The sequence below is a fragment of the Orbicella franksi genome, chromosome 3 (genome assembly GCF_964199315.1).
Source record: "Orbicella franksi chromosome 3, jaOrbFran1.1, whole genome shotgun sequence".
Taxonomy (NCBI): Eukaryota; Metazoa; Cnidaria; class Anthozoa; order Scleractinia; family Merulinidae; genus Orbicella; species Orbicella franksi.
The window spans coordinates 34,536,860-34,556,102 of NC_138147.1; the positions used below are offsets into that span (position 1 = coordinate 34,536,860).

A 19,243-nucleotide genomic window follows, 5' to 3' on the forward strand; every position below is an offset into this window, starting at 1 on the left:
GCTAATCTAGGCGGGATACATCTATATTTATATTAGACCATTAATACATAAATAAGATTGTTATGCAACTACTTATAGAAGGATTTGACAAAACCGTTTAATCCAAGTACATTTACATATTTTACAGTCCAGTCCAATATTTTCAAAATTTCATAAGTGCCGAAGGACTTGATTTCATCTGTCAAATTCCGCGTGACGTAGGAATCCCAGGTGAGTGTCACCTGCAGAACATATTTAACATCGAGTCTTATTGTCGAGGACGGAATACAGGTATAGTCACGGAACAGTAATGAAGATCAGGAAAACATTCTTTAATATGAAGTTAGATCCATTCCGATTTTTTTGCGTAACCGTGATCTGTGCTGTCCTTTTTACATCTAATTTAACACGAGCTGAACTCGACGAGAGCCATCGTTCTCCTGTTGTGCAAACCGACTCCGGTGCAGTGGTTGGCAAGGTCCAGAATCTTCCACACGGCAAATCAGTGCACGAGTACCTTGGTATCCCGTATGCAGAACCTCCGGTCGAAGAATTGAGGTTTGTAGCTCCGAAACCTGTCAAACCTTGGTCTGGAATAAAAAGCGCCACAGAATTCGGAGCCTCGTGTGTTCAGCACGAGTCATTACCCTTCCCTGGGATAGAGAAGACTCATTCAGGTATGTCTCTTTAAAGAAGACTTAGTATAAGCTTGTCCAAAAGCTGCCGATGTCAAAACAACTTTCTAGACCTCGGGACAATCAAAGCCGCAAAAGGCCTGATGTGAAACATGGCTAGGATTGAAATTTGCCGAAATAGGTGAGCTCGCTGCTCAGAAAACCACAAGCGTGACAAAAAATTACTGCGATTCCTAACCCCATCAAAGTTTAGAAACGTGTGTACCCTGCTAGCAGAGTCTCCTTTGATCTTCCTGGAAAATCGAAGGCTACTCTGTTCGCAGGGTAAAATGCGTGTTACTTTCGATAGTTTTTGATTCACAGGCTTGTGAAAATTTATTTATTTACACGGCAAACAGTATTCTGTTGGGCATACTGTATTGAGGACTGGACTGGACTTGTAAAACGCGGACTTGTAAAACGTGGACTGGCAAAACACGAACTTGCAAAACGCGGACTTGTAAAACGCGGACTTGTAAAACGCGGACTAGAATAGTTGTCTTTATTCAAACGATCATTTCTTATCCAAAGAACTTCAAATACTAATCAACTGTATATACATTTAACATACTTAGAGCCACCAAGTAACGTTACATCCATTCTATCCAAACAAATCTTGCTATATATTAAATAAATGACAATTAATTTGGCCGCATCAAATGGTCAAATTCTAAACTTAATATAGACAGCCAAGCATGACTTGGCAAGCTGGTCTAGACCGTACCCCTGTAAACTCTAACTAAATGCTGCTAAACAGTGGCTGAGAAACATAGAAAAGTGAAAATACCTGGTGCTTTTATCCTCTATTCTCACAGCGCCCGACTTCAAACTTTTGGCGCTTCTACGAATACCGACTATTCTAATAATTGCAATTTTCATTGTGAACAAACAAAGAAACAACAAGACAACAACAAGTAAAGATAATTTCTCCTTCTACTTTTTAAGCGGGGTACAGTGAAGATTGCCTCTTCCTCAATGTGTTTGTCCCATCAACAATTAAACCTGACGACCAGCTCACGGTGATGGTGTGGATTTATGGCGGTGGATTCTGGTATGGTAGTTCTACAGTTTATCCTGGTGGCGTCTTAGCAGCCTTTAATGACATCATCGTCGTGTCATTCAACTATCGTCTGGGAGTACTTGGCTTCTTTAACATTCCGGGTACTGATTATAAAGGAAATTATGGGATGTTGGATCAGGTACGATAATCAGACAGAAGCGATATAATATTGTATGGGGGAGTGTTCTGTCGCACTTTGTAATAATCATCGCACTTTGTAATACCTGTCGCACTTTGTAATAAAACTGTCGCACTTTGTAATACCTGTCGCACTTTGTAATAACACTTGTCACACTTTGTAATAAAATAGCTGTCACACTTTGTAATAACAAGTTGTCGCACTTTGTAATAAATTAAGCTGTCGCACTTTGTAATAACAAGTTGTCACACTTTGTAATAAACTTTCAAATTTCCTTTGAATAGGATATTTGGTAGAAATTATATGACTTAACTAATCCCCCAAGGCACAAATACGTTCTTCCTTGATATTTTGCTCTGCATACTAAACTGACCGGACGAAAATGAAACTCGTTCTCCCCCACGCTTCTCGCAATTGTTATTTTGGAGATAACACAGCTTGCTTAGCAACGATGGAATGCAATAAGTGAACAGAGGGCAAATAACTCCTGGTAAAAATAAAAAGATACGCGAGAGGGTTGAGTCCAAGGGTTAGTAAGGGAGATGGAGACTTCAAGTGACTTGCCACATGTTCTATATGAGGTAATTTTTGGGGGAGTAGTCACAGGATTTAAAATAGTTGCTACAATCATGGCTAAAAGTCGGGATACCTTGAACACCATTACAAGACAAATACCAAAATTCTTTTTGCTCTTTTTATTTCACCTTGTCGCGATTTCATGAAGTTACTTTATTCTTTTTTTAAATGACAACTGCATGTACTAAAAAGTGTGTTCATCCGTTTGCCTAAATAATAATGTACAGATTCGTTTTCGGTTCTACTCGAACGGCATCCCACGACATCTCATGGTCGCCACGTTGGCGACTCATTTTCAAGCCTGGTCACCAGAGGCAAAATTTTAGTCGCCATGGCGCCTAAACTGGTCGTAACTTGGAGGGTTAATATTTATAAGAACAATAATAATAATAATAATAATAATAATAATAATAATAATAAGGCTAAACAAATTATAATAAAGTTAATTAGTACATGGATAGTGAACATATGAACAACTCCACCATAGGCTCTTCCGCTTATGGGCGGTCTTGGAGAAAAACGTCATTTAACTTTGTGTCAATTTTGACGCCTAGGAGCCGGCTTTTCTATTATGATAAGACTATTCTTTTATTGTGCAACTTCATAGTTTTTTCCTTCGATAAAGCCGGTATGGCATATAAATGGATCTTAGCCTTTATGAGCTGCCTTATGCTGTGTTTTTGCAGTTTCGGAGCAGAAAAGAAAGGGAGATATTTTCATTCATTAAGCGACGAGGCTTACGAGACGCTGTTGCTGCTGGTACAAGGAAATTTTAACGTGCCCGTGGCAGAACGCACACGCGAACAGAGGAATGCAGTAGTGCGCTATTGGCGCCAACGTGATAGCTTACACCTTGAACCTCAGTCTACCCCAACACTGTACTTTGATGGCAAGAAAGTAGTTAAGAAGTCGTCGATAGCAAGTCTTGTTGCAAAAACGTTTGATCAAGCAAAAGCTGGTGGATGTAAAAAACTGCGAAATCGAGCCGCAGATGGCTTCGCAGGTCTGAGCGAAAGAAATATCCTACGAGTGACAAACAACGAAGCGAAGTATCGCATACACAATGTCAAATTCACAAATAAAGCAACGCCAAGGCCAGTAACCGCCAGGACCATTCAAGGTCAACATCAACCACAACAGGCACGTGTACAAGTATGTTCTAAGCGTAATGGATATTTTCAGTAGGTATTTGTGGTTGCGGCCGCTGGAAAAAAAGTCAAGCCAACATGTTAGTCGGGCACTTCAGAGGATCTATAGCGAGCACGGTCCACCGGATCGCCTTCAAAGTGACAGAGGAACAGAATTCGAAGGGAAGGTTAGACCTCTTTGCAAACAGTTAAAAATAAAACTAATTAAATCGAGACCCTACCACCCGCAGTCGCAGGGAAAGATTGAGAGATCGCACAGACGATTAAGAAAAAAAATCATGTACGACTTAGTATCCCTGGGTAAAAAAGGGGTTAACTGGGCAGCGAATCTTGAAGACTATAACCGGATTTTGAATGAAGAATGTAAAGAAGAACTTGGCTGGAGGTCTCCTTTCGAAATATACTATGGGCGGAAGTCAAATCAATTAGTGAAGGCGTCGCTGGACTGTGTAGATTCTGATGATAACATGGTTACCACAGCGCCAAATAAACGGGAATTGGCCTGCCACCTGAAGAAAGTAAAAAAGATCCGACGGAGAGCTAAGCTTTACAGCAAGAAGCTTAACGATCGAATGGTAAAGAGCCACAAGCGACGCCACAAAGCGGAAACTTTTAAAGTAAAAGAGCACGTTCTGGTACGCTACAGACCGCAAAAAGGAGGTAAACTTGCACCGAAAAGAAGGTTTGTTGTTAAAGGCACAGTAGTAAAGAAGAGAAAAACAAATCCTGATGCATATAAAGTCAGATTTAGGCCTCCAAATTCTTCTAAACACATAGAAGAATGGTTTTCGGTAGAAGACATTGCAAGCATTAGAAAACGCCACCGAGGAAGCACAGCAGAAACTAAAACAATAAAACAGCAGAAAATAAAACAACTTCGAAAAAAAATGTACATACCGTTAACAGCCCGCGATCGTTTTCTGGATCTAGACTTTCCCGACATGGATTTGTCTCTCATGTACAATCCACCAGGTGACGGAAACTGTCAGTTTGGGGCACTGTGCTTCTGGTTAAACCGTCTCGGTATACACCGATTAGCATAAACTGTCCGGGAAGAAATTATAAAGTACCTGACGAACAATCCAAACAACAGTGAAGGTATGCCTTTGGAGCTTTTTGCGGCCACACCCTGGGCAGAATATTTACACTCAATGGCAAAGAATGGCACCTATGGTGACCAAATAACTTTACAAGCGGCAGCAGATTTGTACAATATTGAAATTGTTGTAATTTCGACCTTGGGACCTGATGCCACAGCGGTAATTTCTCCCTCTTCTAGCATACCCACTGCAAGAGTTCAGCTGGGGCATTATGCAGAGAACCACGGAGAACACTACATATGTGTGGACGGCAGAGTGTTGCTGGAGGAGGAGGAGCAGGAGAAAAAGACAAATGGAGAGGTGGAAAAGGTGGAAGATGATGAGCAGGAAGAAAGGGCAGAAGAAGAGGTGGAAGATGATGGCGCGGATTTGTTATCTACTCAGGAGGATTACGCACACGGCCAGTATATGGGAAAGGAAAGAGAGGTGCCTGAACAAGATCAACATCGTATACAAATCCCCATCCACTTTGTTGGAAACGAGACCGTTGGAATGGTTTCCACGAACGACGCAACCACCCCCATAGAAAGGCTCCCGAATGAAATTTTAGAGAAAATACTTTCCGAGGCGTCATTATCTTCTGGTTTTTCCTGGCCTAACCATGTATGCCGGATGTATAATAACCTATGTTCAGTCAACGTCCGTTTTCGTGATATCACCCGTAGACTGGTCTCGATGCTCCCGAGTATTTACTTCTCTGAGGGTGGTGAACTTGGCATCGTTAGTGTCAGGAGCCTAATTAAAAAGTTTGGATCTTCGAGTGGTCTTGTGCTGGAGGTACGGCGAATAGTTGCCAGTCCAAATTGGGCAAATGCTTGGCTGGATCTGCGATTTCGTGGTTTGAGATGGTTTATCATCCTCAACATATTCTGGCGAAAAAGTCAAAAGTAGCATTTTGTTGAAATCTGCTTTGTCATTATTATCCACTCGGCTAGAATAGAATCACCCATGGTCTTTTAATGACTTTTTGCTTTAAAACAAAAAACAGTTCCTTGAACTGAGGAGAGAGAAACATTCTGTTCGTTCAGTTGTGTATTAAGTATTTATAAACAACTAGTTAATTCCGTTTCATGTTATAGTTCGTTGTTGTTTATTCAAGGTTGAAATAGACTTTTATTCAATGGTTCTGATTCAATGCTTTAATACTACATATACTGATTACGGCTATGATGGTTGCTGTTCCATATTCTGGCTTATGTCAAGCCAATGCGATTTTTGAATTAAAATACGATACTATTTCACAATTATTCTATTCAACTATAGTTAACGGTCCCTTCTTAGAAGACTCCCAGTCAAAGCCTTTATTTCCGGATCGTACCATTTTGTACAGCTGTTATAAATACCAGCAAGATGTGTCCTCTACTCTTTTACTGATACACTATGTCCCTGCAAGTTGCTTTCCAGTTTCGTCCTCTCTAAAACTCCCACGGAAACAAACCTTTTTATTTTCATCCGCAGGAGATGCCAGTATATTTAAAATTCGAATCTTTATTTAAGATGTGATAAATACCTTTTTAATACCTGAATTAAGCTATCATTTACAAATTAAACATGCAATAGGGTCTCATTTGCACGATAAATTAGACTAGTACCTAGCCAATGGAGCGGCTTAACAAAACCGATTTTTAAGTCATTATTCGTGATGACAAAGTGTTTCTGTCGCGATACATCGTAGTCAAGACAAATAACAATTGCGAGAAGCGTGGGGGAGAACGCGTTTCTTTTTCATCTCCTCAGTTTAGTATACAAAGTAAAATATCAAAGAAGGACGTATTTGTGCCCTGGGGGATTAGTTAAGTCATATAATTCCTACCAAATATCCTATTCAAAGGAAATTTGAAAGCTTATTACAAAGTGTGACAACTTGTTATTACAAAGTGTGACAGCTTAATTTATTACAAAGTGCGACAACTTGTTATTACAAAGTGTGACAGCTATTTTATTACAAAGTGTGACAAGTGTTATTACAAAGTGCGACAGGTATTACAAAGTGCGACAGTTTTATTACAAAGTGCGACAGGTATTACAAAGTGCGATGATTATTACAAAGTGCGACAGAACAGGGAGTCAAGAGGGTTAGCTGTTAGTTACTTAAATCAGAGATTATTTATCCGTTTTGTTCTCACGACGACAAATCTGTGAATGGACCGTTCTCATACAACAACAACAACAACAACAAGCTTTTATTACCAGATTAAAAGTAAAACTTAAATTGCAGCATAATATATTAATGAAAGTTCAGATTGAGACTGGAAGTAAGCTTAACAAAGGCATCTCTAACATTCGTTATTATAATTACTCCATGTCGTCCACGCTTGGTCCATGTGAAAGTCACTCCCATAAGTACAGAGGTTCATTTAAGGGAAAACTGCCATTTGTAGATGACCACTTGAGAATTTGACGCGCAGAATGCATGTAGATGACGCCAATGCAAAACCAGTAAAGGGCTTCTCGTTTGTGCTGGCTAACAAAACAGTGATGCAACAAAATAAAATAGTAAAGAGAAACAATTCGCCGCCTTGTTGGTCCGCATGGTAATATTTCAAAACCTTTCCACACTAGCGGTATATGATCTATATTGTGGGCAATCTAAAAATGTAGATGCACGCAGTTATTTACTGAATGACAGTTATCCTCTGAATATTAAGTAGTATGTTACTTATTTAAACGTTGGCTGAGTGACCTTTGCAATTGCAGGTGCTGGCATTAAAGTGGGTCCAAGCCAACATTGCAAGTTTTGGCGGCGATCCCAACAAAGTGACCATATTTGGCGAGAGCGCGGGGGGAATGAGCGTTTCTCTTCATTTAGTGTCGCCATTGTCCAAAGGATTGTTCCACAGAGCCATAATGCAGAGCGGTGCAGCGTCCACGCCTCTTTTCTGTGGAAAAGTTGTTAAAACAGTGCAGTTAGAGTTGTTTGCCAAACTTACGAACTGTCCCTTTGGACCAAATCATGTAGAATGCGTGCGCGGCAAGACTGCTGAGGAAATTCTCAGGCTGCAAAGGGGTTTGACGCTTCCTTACTACGCAGGCACACAAGATATAGTAGGACCTACAGTTGATGGCTACTTTTTACCAGATCTACCGGAAACTCTGTATAAAACAGGTCAATTCCACCCTGATGTTGATGTTATAACTGGTTTTAGCTCCAACGAAGGTGCCTTGTTTGCAATGATGATGCCACCTGAACTAGTGAAAGATGGAATGGAACCAAACACGTTTAAATCGTTTATTAATGGTCGGTTCGTTTATGGTCGAGAGAAGAGCAAGGCCCTCGAAGAATTGATTTTTCTTGAGTACACCAACCATGAAGATCCAAATGACAAAATTGCTGTTCGCCAGTCGATGATGGACAGTGTCGGCCATTCAAATTTTGTTGCACCCACCTTGCTCGAAGCCAACGCTTTGGCAAAGGTAAAAAATACAACCGACATATAAAATAAACCGCGTGTTCAGTTCTCGTCCCCTGTTCGTTGATTTTTCTAACATGAATTTATCTGGCTTCGGGCCAACTATGGCATCAGAGCAACTGTTGGAATTCATGTTCACACCGCTCCTTCATAGTTGCTTTAGCACAAATGGCTTCCTGAGCTGGTTTACAGATGTTAATCTTTATTATTTCGTGGCGTACCTGGAAACTAGCTTGCACTGACCACGTTAATAAAACGATTGATTGATTGATTGAATGCTATAACGATTGGGTTATCCATTGTTTGGTCCAGCCTAACACCACTTTAGTTAGCAGAGATATCGCTCAGGAAATACTAGGGGATAATCATGATGTCTATTTTCCTTTCAATGTTAAACAGGGAGGACGACCACCTTATGTATATGTGTTCGATCACAGACCAGTCTATTCACGCATACCTGACTGGACGGGCGTGGTGCATGCTATGGACGTTGGATTTGTGTTTGGTGCACCTTTCAAGAACATACAAGACCCATTTGTAAATATGATGGCGATGAAGTACTCGGAGATAGAAAAGGGGCTGAGCCTTTATATCATGAAACTGTGGACGGACTTTGCCAAATATGGGTAAGAACGTAATTTGAGTTTGATTTATAATTCGAAGTATTTATGAGGTGGTGGATATGGCGTCGGAGCCCAGACCCACCGATCCGTGGATGTTCACTGTCTTCGTGAAGTGCTCTTCTTTCGCCGCTTTTCTGTATCAAAGTAACACTAGTTTTAGCCAATGGGTCGGCGTGTTGAATTTTGGTAGCTCGAGGGAAGTCGCTTATCAGAGGCAGGATGGATGCTTACCTGACCAGATGGAGTAATTATTATATTCCTTTGACCTAAGATCTCTCTTGTGGGAAGCGCGGTGGCCTGTTGCTGTTGTTGTTTAATAACCTTTAAAGCTTTGTGATGTTACTTAACTCCTTCTCTCAGGTCACCAAATCCACCAGAATCTGGTCCTTTGCCAGTCACGTGGCCTAAGTTTACAGAACAGGAGCAGGAATATCTCGTCCTGGATGTGAAACCGAGAGTGGAGAGCAGGTACCAAGCCGAAAAAATTGCATTTTGGAACGAAGTTCTTCCTAAACTGGCCGAGGTTTTGCAAACGAAGAAAAAGAAAAATGGCGAGGAGACGCCAAAGGATGAGCTGTAAACACACACGAAAACGTTGCAGTGGAATTATTGTCGGATAGCCTCCCATATGTAAGCAAATTCTGTGAGCGCTGCAAGGGAATTCCATTATGTAGGGATTAGTTATGATGAGTTTGACCTGAACTGGGCGCTACCGCAAAAACCTTGACACGAAAGATCTGTTGTTGTCAATAAAGTTCTCAATCAAGTAACGGATTTGTGAGGGACATTTGTTTAGTGTATCTAGCCTTTATAATTAAACTTAATACATACATTTATTTTTAGAGTTGTGATCTAACCTCGTGAGTGGAAAGTATTAAACTACAGAAGTTGACTCAAACTATAGTGTTACTTTTTCCGGATACTATTTCCTGCGCCCGGATTAGTCAGGAAAATGCTGGGATTGAACGATGCCTTGCGCCTCTGTAGCAGCTCGTCGCGTACAGAGCGTTGGTTTCTGAACTGGATGAAAGAGGTACGGCGAGAATCAGATGTTTTGCTTCAGAACACAACACGTAGAGGCTAAATATCCAGAAGCTTCTTCACTGACATGTCCAATGAGGCTTACGTAACGCCATCTTAGATTAATTGGTGAAGACTACGCATACAAGATCCGTTACCAGTCTCCCACGAGGTTTTTGTCACACTGAAACGAGTTGTCTTATTAAATGATACTGCTGCGAGGTTTCGTACCGGAGGTGTAAAATTCTAGCTCCGGTACAGTAACCGGGTGAACTCGAGCCGGGGTATTATGTAGACGAATAAAGCAGTCTGTGCCGGTATGCAAGTCACCCCAGTATCATGTAAGCACCCCCTAAGGGGTCTCGTAGTCAGTGTACAGTACCCAAAAATCACTTTCAAACAATAATAGAATCCCTCAGCAATAATAAACCCTGGGATTATACAACTTCGTAAGGGGTTGGGGATGGGCTTATAAACGGAGGGGCTTAAGTATCCAAGGGGGCTCATACGCAGAATAAAAAAAAACACCGTCTCGAAACGAGCTACAGCAGTATTGATCGAAATACGAAGCGTTTAAACATCGTAATAAATCGAATTCATCTCATTTTAAAGTAGAGGGGGCTTATCCCCGGGAGGGAGGGGGCTTACCCGGGGGCTTATAAACGGGAGATCGTCCAAGCGGCAGTTTACAGTATACTCATTCTAACATTTGATTAACAATCTAATAGGTCGGGCCTCTTATCATTGTGCCATCTCGGTAGCGATATATTTATTCCTTGGTCTTCCTGGTCAAAGTTCATTTCCCAGGAGTCCTCATCCAGTCTGGTAATCTGAAAATCATGGTCAAGGATGCCAGATGGAACACGTCGTTCACAAAATAGGGTGATCATTCAGCTGGACTACGAACAGCTCCTATTTGCTAAGCCCTTCAACTGTACAAACAAAACAAGAACGCTCGACTACCCAAGGAAAAAGTGGACGAGGGGCTCCTCGTTGGTTGAGTGTACGGCTCAGGATGTCGAAGGTTGCAGAAGATCTAGAAGACAGGTTCAGTCCTCGTTGGAACTGCCTTCACCTGGACAATCAAATTAGAACCTGTTGAAATACGGTTCAAAGAAAGCTTTATTATTTAATTTCAGTTGCTTTAACGTCCTTATGCTGATTAAAGTTCATCCTTTTGTGTGTGATCTTGAAAATTTTCTACCCTCACTCGCGTGGGCTGGAGTAGATTAGGAACAATTTCATTCCAAAACGCCACCTTTTTTGCCCTGAACCTATGTTCCACCCTCGGATCCACGTCGATTACGAGATGTGCCTGCCCTTGCTGTGTAAATTTAGGCCACGTGACTGACGAAGGACCAGAATCAGGTGGATTTGGAGATCTGAAGAAAGAAAAAAAAATCACCAGAGCCAAAAAAAAATCCGACGTAAACAATACTTTAATAAAGCCCTTTCCGCCCACCTCCCGCCAAATCCGGAACATTAACGTATTTGTCTCTACCTGGAGCACTGTAAAGGACTGAGTCAAGGATGTGTACCTCTCATAGGGGAGGGGGTGGGGGAGGGGATAATTTACCAGGCCGGGTTTCACTAGCCCCTAAGAGGGGTGAATTCAGGATTAGCTCCATCGAGGTCTGTTTTTGTCAACCGAAATACAAAAAAGGAGACATCCAGCCTTCATAAGTCATACTGATTGGAAGAACAGGTTAACACGAATCAAAGGTGCAATTGAGATAACGCTTTCACAGCTGGACACGACTTGGGCATGACATCAAACAAATTAAAGACGTTTGAATTTGCCATCCAAGAAATAACTTCCTCATCAAAATATTCTAGGTACGTTACTGGTTAACCCTTAACAAACATTTCACGTGTGTACCAATAAAAAACAAAAAATCATTGTCTTACCCATATTTGGCAAAATCCGCCCATAGTCTCATTATATACAAGCTCATCCCCTTGTCTATTTCGGAGTACTTTTTTGTTAAAGCATTAACGAATAGGTCAGGTATGTTCTTAAATGGCGCGCCAAACACAAGTGCAAGGTCCATGCCATGTGCCACACCAATCCAGTCAGGCAGCGTGGAGTACACTGGTCGATGGTTGAACACATAAACATAAGGTGGAAGTCCTATCTGTTGGTGTAAAGGTATAATATGAAGGAACGATACAGTCCTATCTGTCGCATAAGCAGGTGGACGAAGTTCCAAATATAAAGTAAAATTAGATTCAACACAAAACCAAACACTTCAATCGACTTCCCAAGGACATGAACGCATCCACCAGGGACCAATAACAGACTAAGATATGATCAGTACTAAAAAGTAACATACCAGCGTTATTCACTATATAAAAACACTAGTGAAATGCTAGACATAAACCCAGGGACACTTACAGCAAGGAACTAGTTGTAGCCATGTTTGTTGAGAAAGAATTTTTGCCTGCGATGATGCTGTTGGTCCACCATTGTGGAGTATCGCTCATAAACTAATCCGGACTAATATCAATAAGGAGTCAAAATGAGCTTGTACAAGTCCCTCCCCCAGCAAACAATGGATTTGTGGTACCTTTATAACGCCAGAACACACGAGGAAATGTCTCCCTGCACAAATTCTCGCGGAATTTTCCTTTCGCAGGAGCTATCGATTCTGGCGAAAAGAACTTGTCGTAGGGACATTAAGTTGTCCTCGCGGCTTGTCACGAGAATTCAAACTTATTTTAAACAAGACCTCAAGTCTCCTGGATTTGATCCCCCCAAAAAAGAGACGGCATGCATGAGGCGATTTGTCCCTAAAACGTTTCCCCTTTTCGGTACATGGGCACATTACCAGGATTGGGCGCAGATAAGGACCCCCGACACTTTGATATGGGAGTAGACGGAATATAAATATAACCTTTGCCAAAGCCTTTGCCTCCAGCATGAGGGGTGCAATGAACCCTGAATCACTGAAACAGTTCATCATCAACTGACGAACAGCAATTCGGTCGTTAGGGTCTGCATGGTTAGTGTAGTGGAACAGAGTTAAATCTTCGACAAGTTTGCGCTTTTGTCGACCATAAATCATTCCATTCCTGACAACAGACTCAAACATTTCTAATGATACTCCATCTTTCACTTGGTAACGAGGCATAATCATTGCAAATAAAGCACCTTCGTTGGAAGTGACGCCAGTTATTACTTGAACATCAGCGTGAAATTGACCCGTTTTAAACAGGGTCTCTGGTAGATCTGGTAGAAATTCTCCATCAACTGTAGGTCCCACAATGTTTTGAGAACCAATGCTTTTAGAAATCGTGATCCCACTTTTAGCCTTTGTAATCTCCTCAAATGTCTTATCTCGCACGCAGTCAACAAGATCTGGTCCCAAACTGCAGTTTATACGCTTAGCAAACACCTCTAGCTGCTTTGTGTTGGTAACTTTTCCACAGTAAAGCGGCGACGAAGACGCACCGCTCTGCATAATAGCTCTGTGAAACAAGCCTTTGGACAATGGCGACACTAAATGAAGAGACACGCTCATTCCTCCTGCACTTTGACCAAAAATGGTCACTCTGTTAGGATCACCACCAAACCTTGCAATGTTGGATTGAACCCACTTTAATGCCAGGACCTGTAGTTATAAATCATGAATGTTAATTAAAACAGTAATAATAATTTAAAAGAACAGCAGAAGTGATTCCTTCATCTTCATCATGGTTAACAGGTTAAAAGCGTACATAAACAATGCCAGGTACAAAGATAACTTACCTGATCCAACATTCCATAATTTCCTTTATAATCAGTATCAGGGATGTTGAAGAAGCCGAGTATTCCAAGACGATAGTTGATTGACACAACGATGACGTCATTGAAGGTCGCTAAAACCCCAGCAGGATAATGAGAGGCAGTACCATAAGCAAATGCGCCGCCATGAATCCACACCATCACCGCCATCTTGTCATTGGGCTTGACAGATGCCGGGACAAAGACGTTGAGAAAAAGGCAATCCTCAATGTTTCCTCCTAGGAAAAATAGAAAAAAATAATTTTCTTTCAGTGACATAGCCACGTGCATTCCCGTAATTGTGTTGTTCATTTTTCTGTTGAGAGGAGGATGATGGCCCATGATGTTAATAAATGTAAAGAAATGTCTTATATAGCACTTCAGAACAGACAGGAAGTTTTTGCCCAAGTGCAAGCCCTACCTGCCCGCTAAACTAGGCTGACTATAGGTGCGTGACAGGCAGGATTAGGTCACGCTGGTGTCATTTTCACGATTGAATTGCAGTTCAAGCGACATACTGTACGTAGTTCCCGGATTCTTGTCCGATCCGAATTAAGGTTTTGACTTGTTTCACGTCAACAGAATAATTATGTTAAATCAATTTAGGTAAAACTGAAACATAGATATGCCATACCTGACCGAGTAAAATTGATCTCGGTGCCACGATACGAAACTGATGGCTGTGGACACGAGGCTCCGAACTTTGTGGCACGTTTCACTCCTGACCAAGGTTTGAGGGGCTTTGGAGCTGCAAACCTTAATTTGCCGACCGGAGGTTCAGCATACGGGATACCAAGATACTCGTGTACTGATTTGCCGTATGGAAGCTTCTCAATCTTGCCAATGACGGCACCAGACTCAGTCTGCACAACAGGGGAAAGTCGGTCCCCGTTGAACTCGGCTTGCGTTGACTTCAGTATAAAAAGGACAGTACAGTTCACGGCTATACACAGAACACGAAATGTAACTCTCATGTCAAAGGATCGCAGAAGAATAGGCTGCAGTCGGTGAAAGAGATTTGCGGTATCATCCGTTGGTAATTTAGCACATTTTTGTACGTGCGTGACAAAGCCGTCAACGCGATGAATTGCTAATTTTGAGGCGTAAAGTCAGTGAACTGGAATGGACTGACACACCAAGGACTAGAGAAAGCACGGTACCGACCTGTACACAAGACCTTTCAGGACCAAAAGACGTCTCAGTATTCAGCTAAAGAGACATGTTACCACATGTATCACTGTAGTAAAAGACATTGGATGGTCACAATAGACCGTTTTTGATGTATTAAAATTCAGCTTGGTAGTGAGACTTAGAGGACACAAACAAAGGAAATTAAATGAGCATGTTTATTCATTTCTTTTGTTTGTGTCCTCTAGGCCTCAATATCAAGCTCAAATTTTGATATATCGACAGTGGCCTGTTTGACCACCATCAGGTCCTGGATACCGGACCCTCTGGAGATACATTACGACCCAGGCTAACGAACGAAAAAGATGCTCAAACTAAACAAGCTTTTACAGCAAGACTACGAAATGGACGGCAATAATTTTAGGAAACGTTCAGAAAAGATTTAAGCTGTGTTCACATTAAAGCCGAAACATGATTAGAGTAAACATGTTTCAAGGAAACATTTTTCGCCAAAAAATGTTTGTTATTGCATTATTCATATCAGATGTCGGATTCAGACACGTTTCATGCATGGTTGTATAATTTATGCTGTTTCATGGTACATTAAGTTTTTCGGCAATGTTCTCCCAAATATTCTGCTTTCTACCCATCGCCGATAATTGCCGTTGTATTTCTTCATCGGCCCATATTTCAACTAGACATTTGGCCTCATAATAGCCCCAATTTTGGTTCATTTAGGCACTCGCCTCCTCTCCGCATCCATCCGCCACTTTGAACGCGCTTGGTCTGATCATGATTGACACTACCTCGCGAGGTTGTTTCAATCATGCTCAGAATAATCATGTTTCAACCATGATTCGCGCAATGCACTGTCTGATGTGAACACTTTTCATAACGAAGCCGTCATGTTTCATTCGTGATCAGACTAATCATGTTTCAGCCTAGTGTGAACACAGCTTTATACATGTACCAAGGAAAAGCATTTCACCGCGGGCATGAGGGCTATCCATTCTTTCAATTCTCCAACAGGAGGTTCTGCTTGCTTTACCGCACATAATTAAGTAGTAGCAAAATTTAAAATGAGGTTACTGAATAAGCTTGAATAAGACATTGTAAAGCAAAAATACAGTGACTTTGTAACATGAACGGTACCCCCAGCTGCGTACGGCAAAAGACCAGCTGGCTTCGGCGAGTCAGTGTTTCTGATCTATGTCCGGTTGAATCAGAAACTATCAATATCGACGTGGATAAAAACAATTCTGAATTTGTCATTTTGTTTGAACAATACATTTTTTTCAAAAATAAAGATTCATGTACTGAAATAAAAATGAAGTCGCTAAATCCATATCTCTCAAGGAAATGACATTAATCGAATATGGGTTCATCAAGTGTAATAGTTCTTGATTCCAGTGTCATAAAATAATTCAACATGTTTAAAATCCCAATCCTAAACGTGTCCGTTTACCAATTTCCCTTCTTGGCGGTGCAAATCTCTGCAAGTCACCATAATAGTCCGCGTTGATCAACAAGGATGAAATTAAACCTTCAAATCGTGGATCACGCGAAGGTTCTTTCACTCGAGCGCCACGCACATAAGTTCTCGAGTTACCAACATCTATGTTCGGCAAGAAATGTTCATCCACATCTTTCACGCTCGATCGTTTACTCAATCTACGTGTTTTATTTGGCCTGCTTTGGGTTTCAATCAGTGGCAATTTCATGATACTGTAGCCAGTTTTCGCTTGAGAGTTCTTACGCATTTCATTCCTCGCTTTTTCCTCCAGTGAGTGATTACGGGAATCATCCTTCCGTCTTGCTTTTCGCTGTATTTCAATAATTTTCTTGTTTCTTTCCCTCTGGGCTTTCGATTCTCTGTTATATAACTGGATTATGTCTCTACTCGCATGCTGCTGGTCTTTTATCTGTTCTTTTGATGAAAATTTACTTCGCCGCATGGTGGTCGAGCCCCAGTTGCCGTCACTTCGCTGGGCAATTATCTACCACCGCTGTCAATTTTCAGTTTCATTGAACTAAAAGCAATCATACGCGGCATCACTTTGCCCAGAAAATCGATCGAAATAATCAAAGGACACCACGTCGATCGTCGGCGTAACAAGATGTTATTTTGCAGTGAACGGCACAAGTTTCACCAAGCAACTGCAACATTTAATTTACGGCTTGGATAATAAGAGTCACTTTTTGTCGCCTGAGGCGATTACGCGAGACAATGTTGACATTCCATTATTATGTGCGTGCTGAGGGCATGACGGCGATCTTGACACAAACAATACTCTTCTACTTTTATTTTATTAGGTTTTGCACAAATAGTTGTCGGATGGACATGATAAAAAACTCAAATAGAAATTTGGCTGAGAGTGCGAGATTATTACGATTGCGTGTTGTCCGTTTTGAACAGAGCAAACGAAAGAGTGTCAATCTTTTCTTTCAACACTGGTACAAAGAATGTTTGCTTTACGTGACTATCGGAGTTTTACATCGTACAAAAACGACTCATTGAGAGAATAACCACTTTATTATAATACCGAAACGGACTCTGCGAGCGGGTATCGGTTTCACTGATGTTGCAACACAAAGATCCCGCAAAACAAATTAAAAAGTTACTTATTGTTTCAAATATTGGCTTGTATGAAAATCAGTTGGATACCCACTCGCTCACTTACTCACTCACTCGCTTTATCCTCTTCGTGCCCTTGAGCACATAATGGCCATCGGTCTGATCGAAACCCAACACATTCAAATTGCTTTTCTAGCGTTACCATGGAAGCATACTGAAAAAGTGTCGAATTTACTTGGGTGACCCAGTCCTTTGCAAATCATGATCAAACATTGCGTAACTTCGCCGAAGTGAAAATCATAATTTTGTTTAGACTACGAGTAGTCCCTCTTACGCTTAGCCCGTCGTGCGTGACGCGAAAAAAAATAAAATAAAATTAAATTAAAAAAAGAGAGAAAAAATGGCCGCGCGAAATCCTGGGGGCGAGAAGCGCGCCTTTTGCGCGCTCCTCGCCCCCAGGGTTTCGCGCAGCCATTTTTTTCTTGCAGTTTTCTTTCGCGTCACGCACGACGGACCAAACGGAAAAGGGACTACTCGAAACCTAAATTTTGTTCTGCCACTCCTATTTTACGTTTGTAACATGTACAAGAAAAATTTGAAGGGGTAAGCCCTATCTTTCTTCCAGAGCCCGCTTATCTTTGGTCAGAACTCTGCCACTCCAATTTTTTAGCTCGAGCAAAGACCCATTTTCGATTATCAGTCAATCAGATTTATCTGAAACGACCGGAAGCTCATGAGTCGCAGACTTTGCAAGAGTTCACGCTCTTGGTACTAAACGTAAAGCGGTTCTATGTGACCACTTCTTGGGACTAGCCTGCGTTCAGACGTGGAAAGGAAATAAAAAACCTTTGCAAGTAAGCCCTATTGGGGACGAGACTGGAGTAAACAATGAGACCTCGCGTGAAGCCTGGCGCGCGTGCGTAGTAGAACTTCCACAGGACGAGTAAACTGATGGGCCACGACACAAGCGAGCCGTGTTTCGCGTTGTGCGAAACGTTGTCAAGAGTTATGGCTACAAGGTATTGATGAGAGCAAGATTTTTTTTTATAACAGGCTTCGTATCTCAGCGTACTACAATTTTATTGCGAGAATATTAATTGCTAGTCGTTACATGGAGAATAAATTAATCGTGCGAGTTTTTATTTTTACAGTTCAGCGATAAACTGAATCTCGAGACTGAAAGAAACTTGCCGGTGGACAACACATTTCAAATATGGGAAACCAAAAAAGGTTCTGAGATGCAAGTCGAAGTAGTTCCGTCTCTATGGTCGATCGCGATGGTGTTAGTAAAAACACCATGACCAGATGGCACTGCACTGAAAACAACCCCGTCCTGCGGATGATATTGTTGACAGCTCTTTCAACGAACCTTGTAGCGTGACATCTAAAACCCATTTGCCATTCAGTCACACACCACGCAAGCCGACCGTGGCGTTTGGAAGGAGAGGGGGAGATGCATCATCTACAGAGAAATGTAGGAATTATATGCGTAATTAATGGTCGTGCTCTTTGTTCCATTTGTGACGTTATCAATTTAAATGTCATCAGATATTCTTGATAAGCAGATAGTAGTACTGGGCTAGGCCTTTCCATACAATGGTCAGGTTTAGATATCGACGACATTCCGACGACGCAAATCGAAAAACAACGTTATCAGTTTTGGGGCAAAAACGGTGGTAAAATTGTCCACTACGCCTATGATTGATCAAGGTCCATTTCTAGGTTTTGCCCGTAATTAACATCCAACTTTTCACGGCAGCCAGAAAGAACTTGCAACACAAAAGGTAGCCAGTGTAAAAGGGCCGAGAAAAACAGAAAGGAAAAGGGCAACGAACAAAATTGAGAACCGTTATTGGCAAAAAAAAAAAAGAAAAGAGAAAAAAGGAAAAAAAGGTCCAAATTTTGGCATATGCGCATGACAGGAATTGAAATATTGCTCCATTTTGTACCTAATCCTCGAAAAATCTCTCCTTTTAGTAAAAATAAAGCTTTCTTAGCAAAACTTAGGCTTCTTTAGCGACATGGCAGCTAAAAAAAACCTGACTAAA

General features: G+C 41.5%; 2 protein-coding genes across 2 annotated transcripts; one reads left to right on the top strand and one right to left on the bottom strand.

Annotated features, from left to right (window-relative positions):
• The first annotated feature begins 264 nt into the window (after positions 1-264).
• LOC145482289 (cholinesterase-like) lies at positions 265-9,290 on the top strand. The gene is made up of 5 exons (XM_081460951.1): positions 265-656; positions 1,599-1,852; positions 7,374-8,090; positions 8,486-8,712; positions 9,070-9,290. The coding sequence occupies exons 1-5, from the start codon at positions 290-292 to the stop codon at positions 9,287-9,289; spliced, it is 1,785 nt and encodes a 594-aa protein (XP_081317077.1). The 5' UTR covers positions 265-289; the 3' UTR covers position 9,290.
• Positions 9,291-9,559: 269 nt separating this feature from the next.
• Positions 9,560-17,609, bottom strand: LOC145482249 (neuroligin-4, X-linked-like). The gene is made up of 5 exons (XM_081460901.1): positions 14,127-17,609; positions 13,478-13,731; positions 12,624-13,340; positions 11,638-11,864; positions 9,560-11,111 (listed from the first exon to the last, which is right to left on the bottom strand). The coding sequence occupies exons 1-5, from the start codon at positions 14,464-14,466 to the stop codon at positions 10,892-10,894; spliced, it is 1,758 nt and encodes a 585-aa protein (XP_081317027.1). The 5' UTR covers positions 14,467-17,609; the 3' UTR covers positions 9,560-10,891.
• Positions 17,610-19,243: the final 1,634 nt, after the last annotated feature.

Excerpts from the sequence above, each read along its gene's own strand:
- LOC145482249 (XM_081460901.1), bottom strand. The coding sequence starts at position 14,466 with ATGAGAGTTACATTTCGTGTTCTGTGTATAGCCGTGAACTGTACTGTC. Across the intron at positions 13,341-13,477 it reads ATTATGGAATGTTGGATCAG|GTCCTGGCATTAAAGTGGGT; the intron begins GTAAGTTATCTT and ends TTATAACTACAG. Across the intron at positions 11,865-12,623 it reads AGGCAAAGGCTTTGGCAAAG|ATAGGACTTCCACCTTATGT; the intron begins GTTATATTTATA and ends TTACACCAACAG.
- LOC145482289 (XM_081460951.1), top strand. The coding sequence starts at position 290 with ATGAAGATCAGGAAAACATTCTTTAATATGAAGTTAGATCCATTCCGA. Across the intron at positions 657-1,598 it reads GATAGAGAAGACTCATTCAG|CGGGGTACAGTGAAGATTGC; the intron begins GTATGTCTCTTT and ends CTACTTTTTAAG. Across the intron at positions 1,853-7,373 it reads ATTATGGGATGTTGGATCAG|GTGCTGGCATTAAAGTGGGT; the intron begins GTACGATAATCA and ends TTGCAATTGCAG.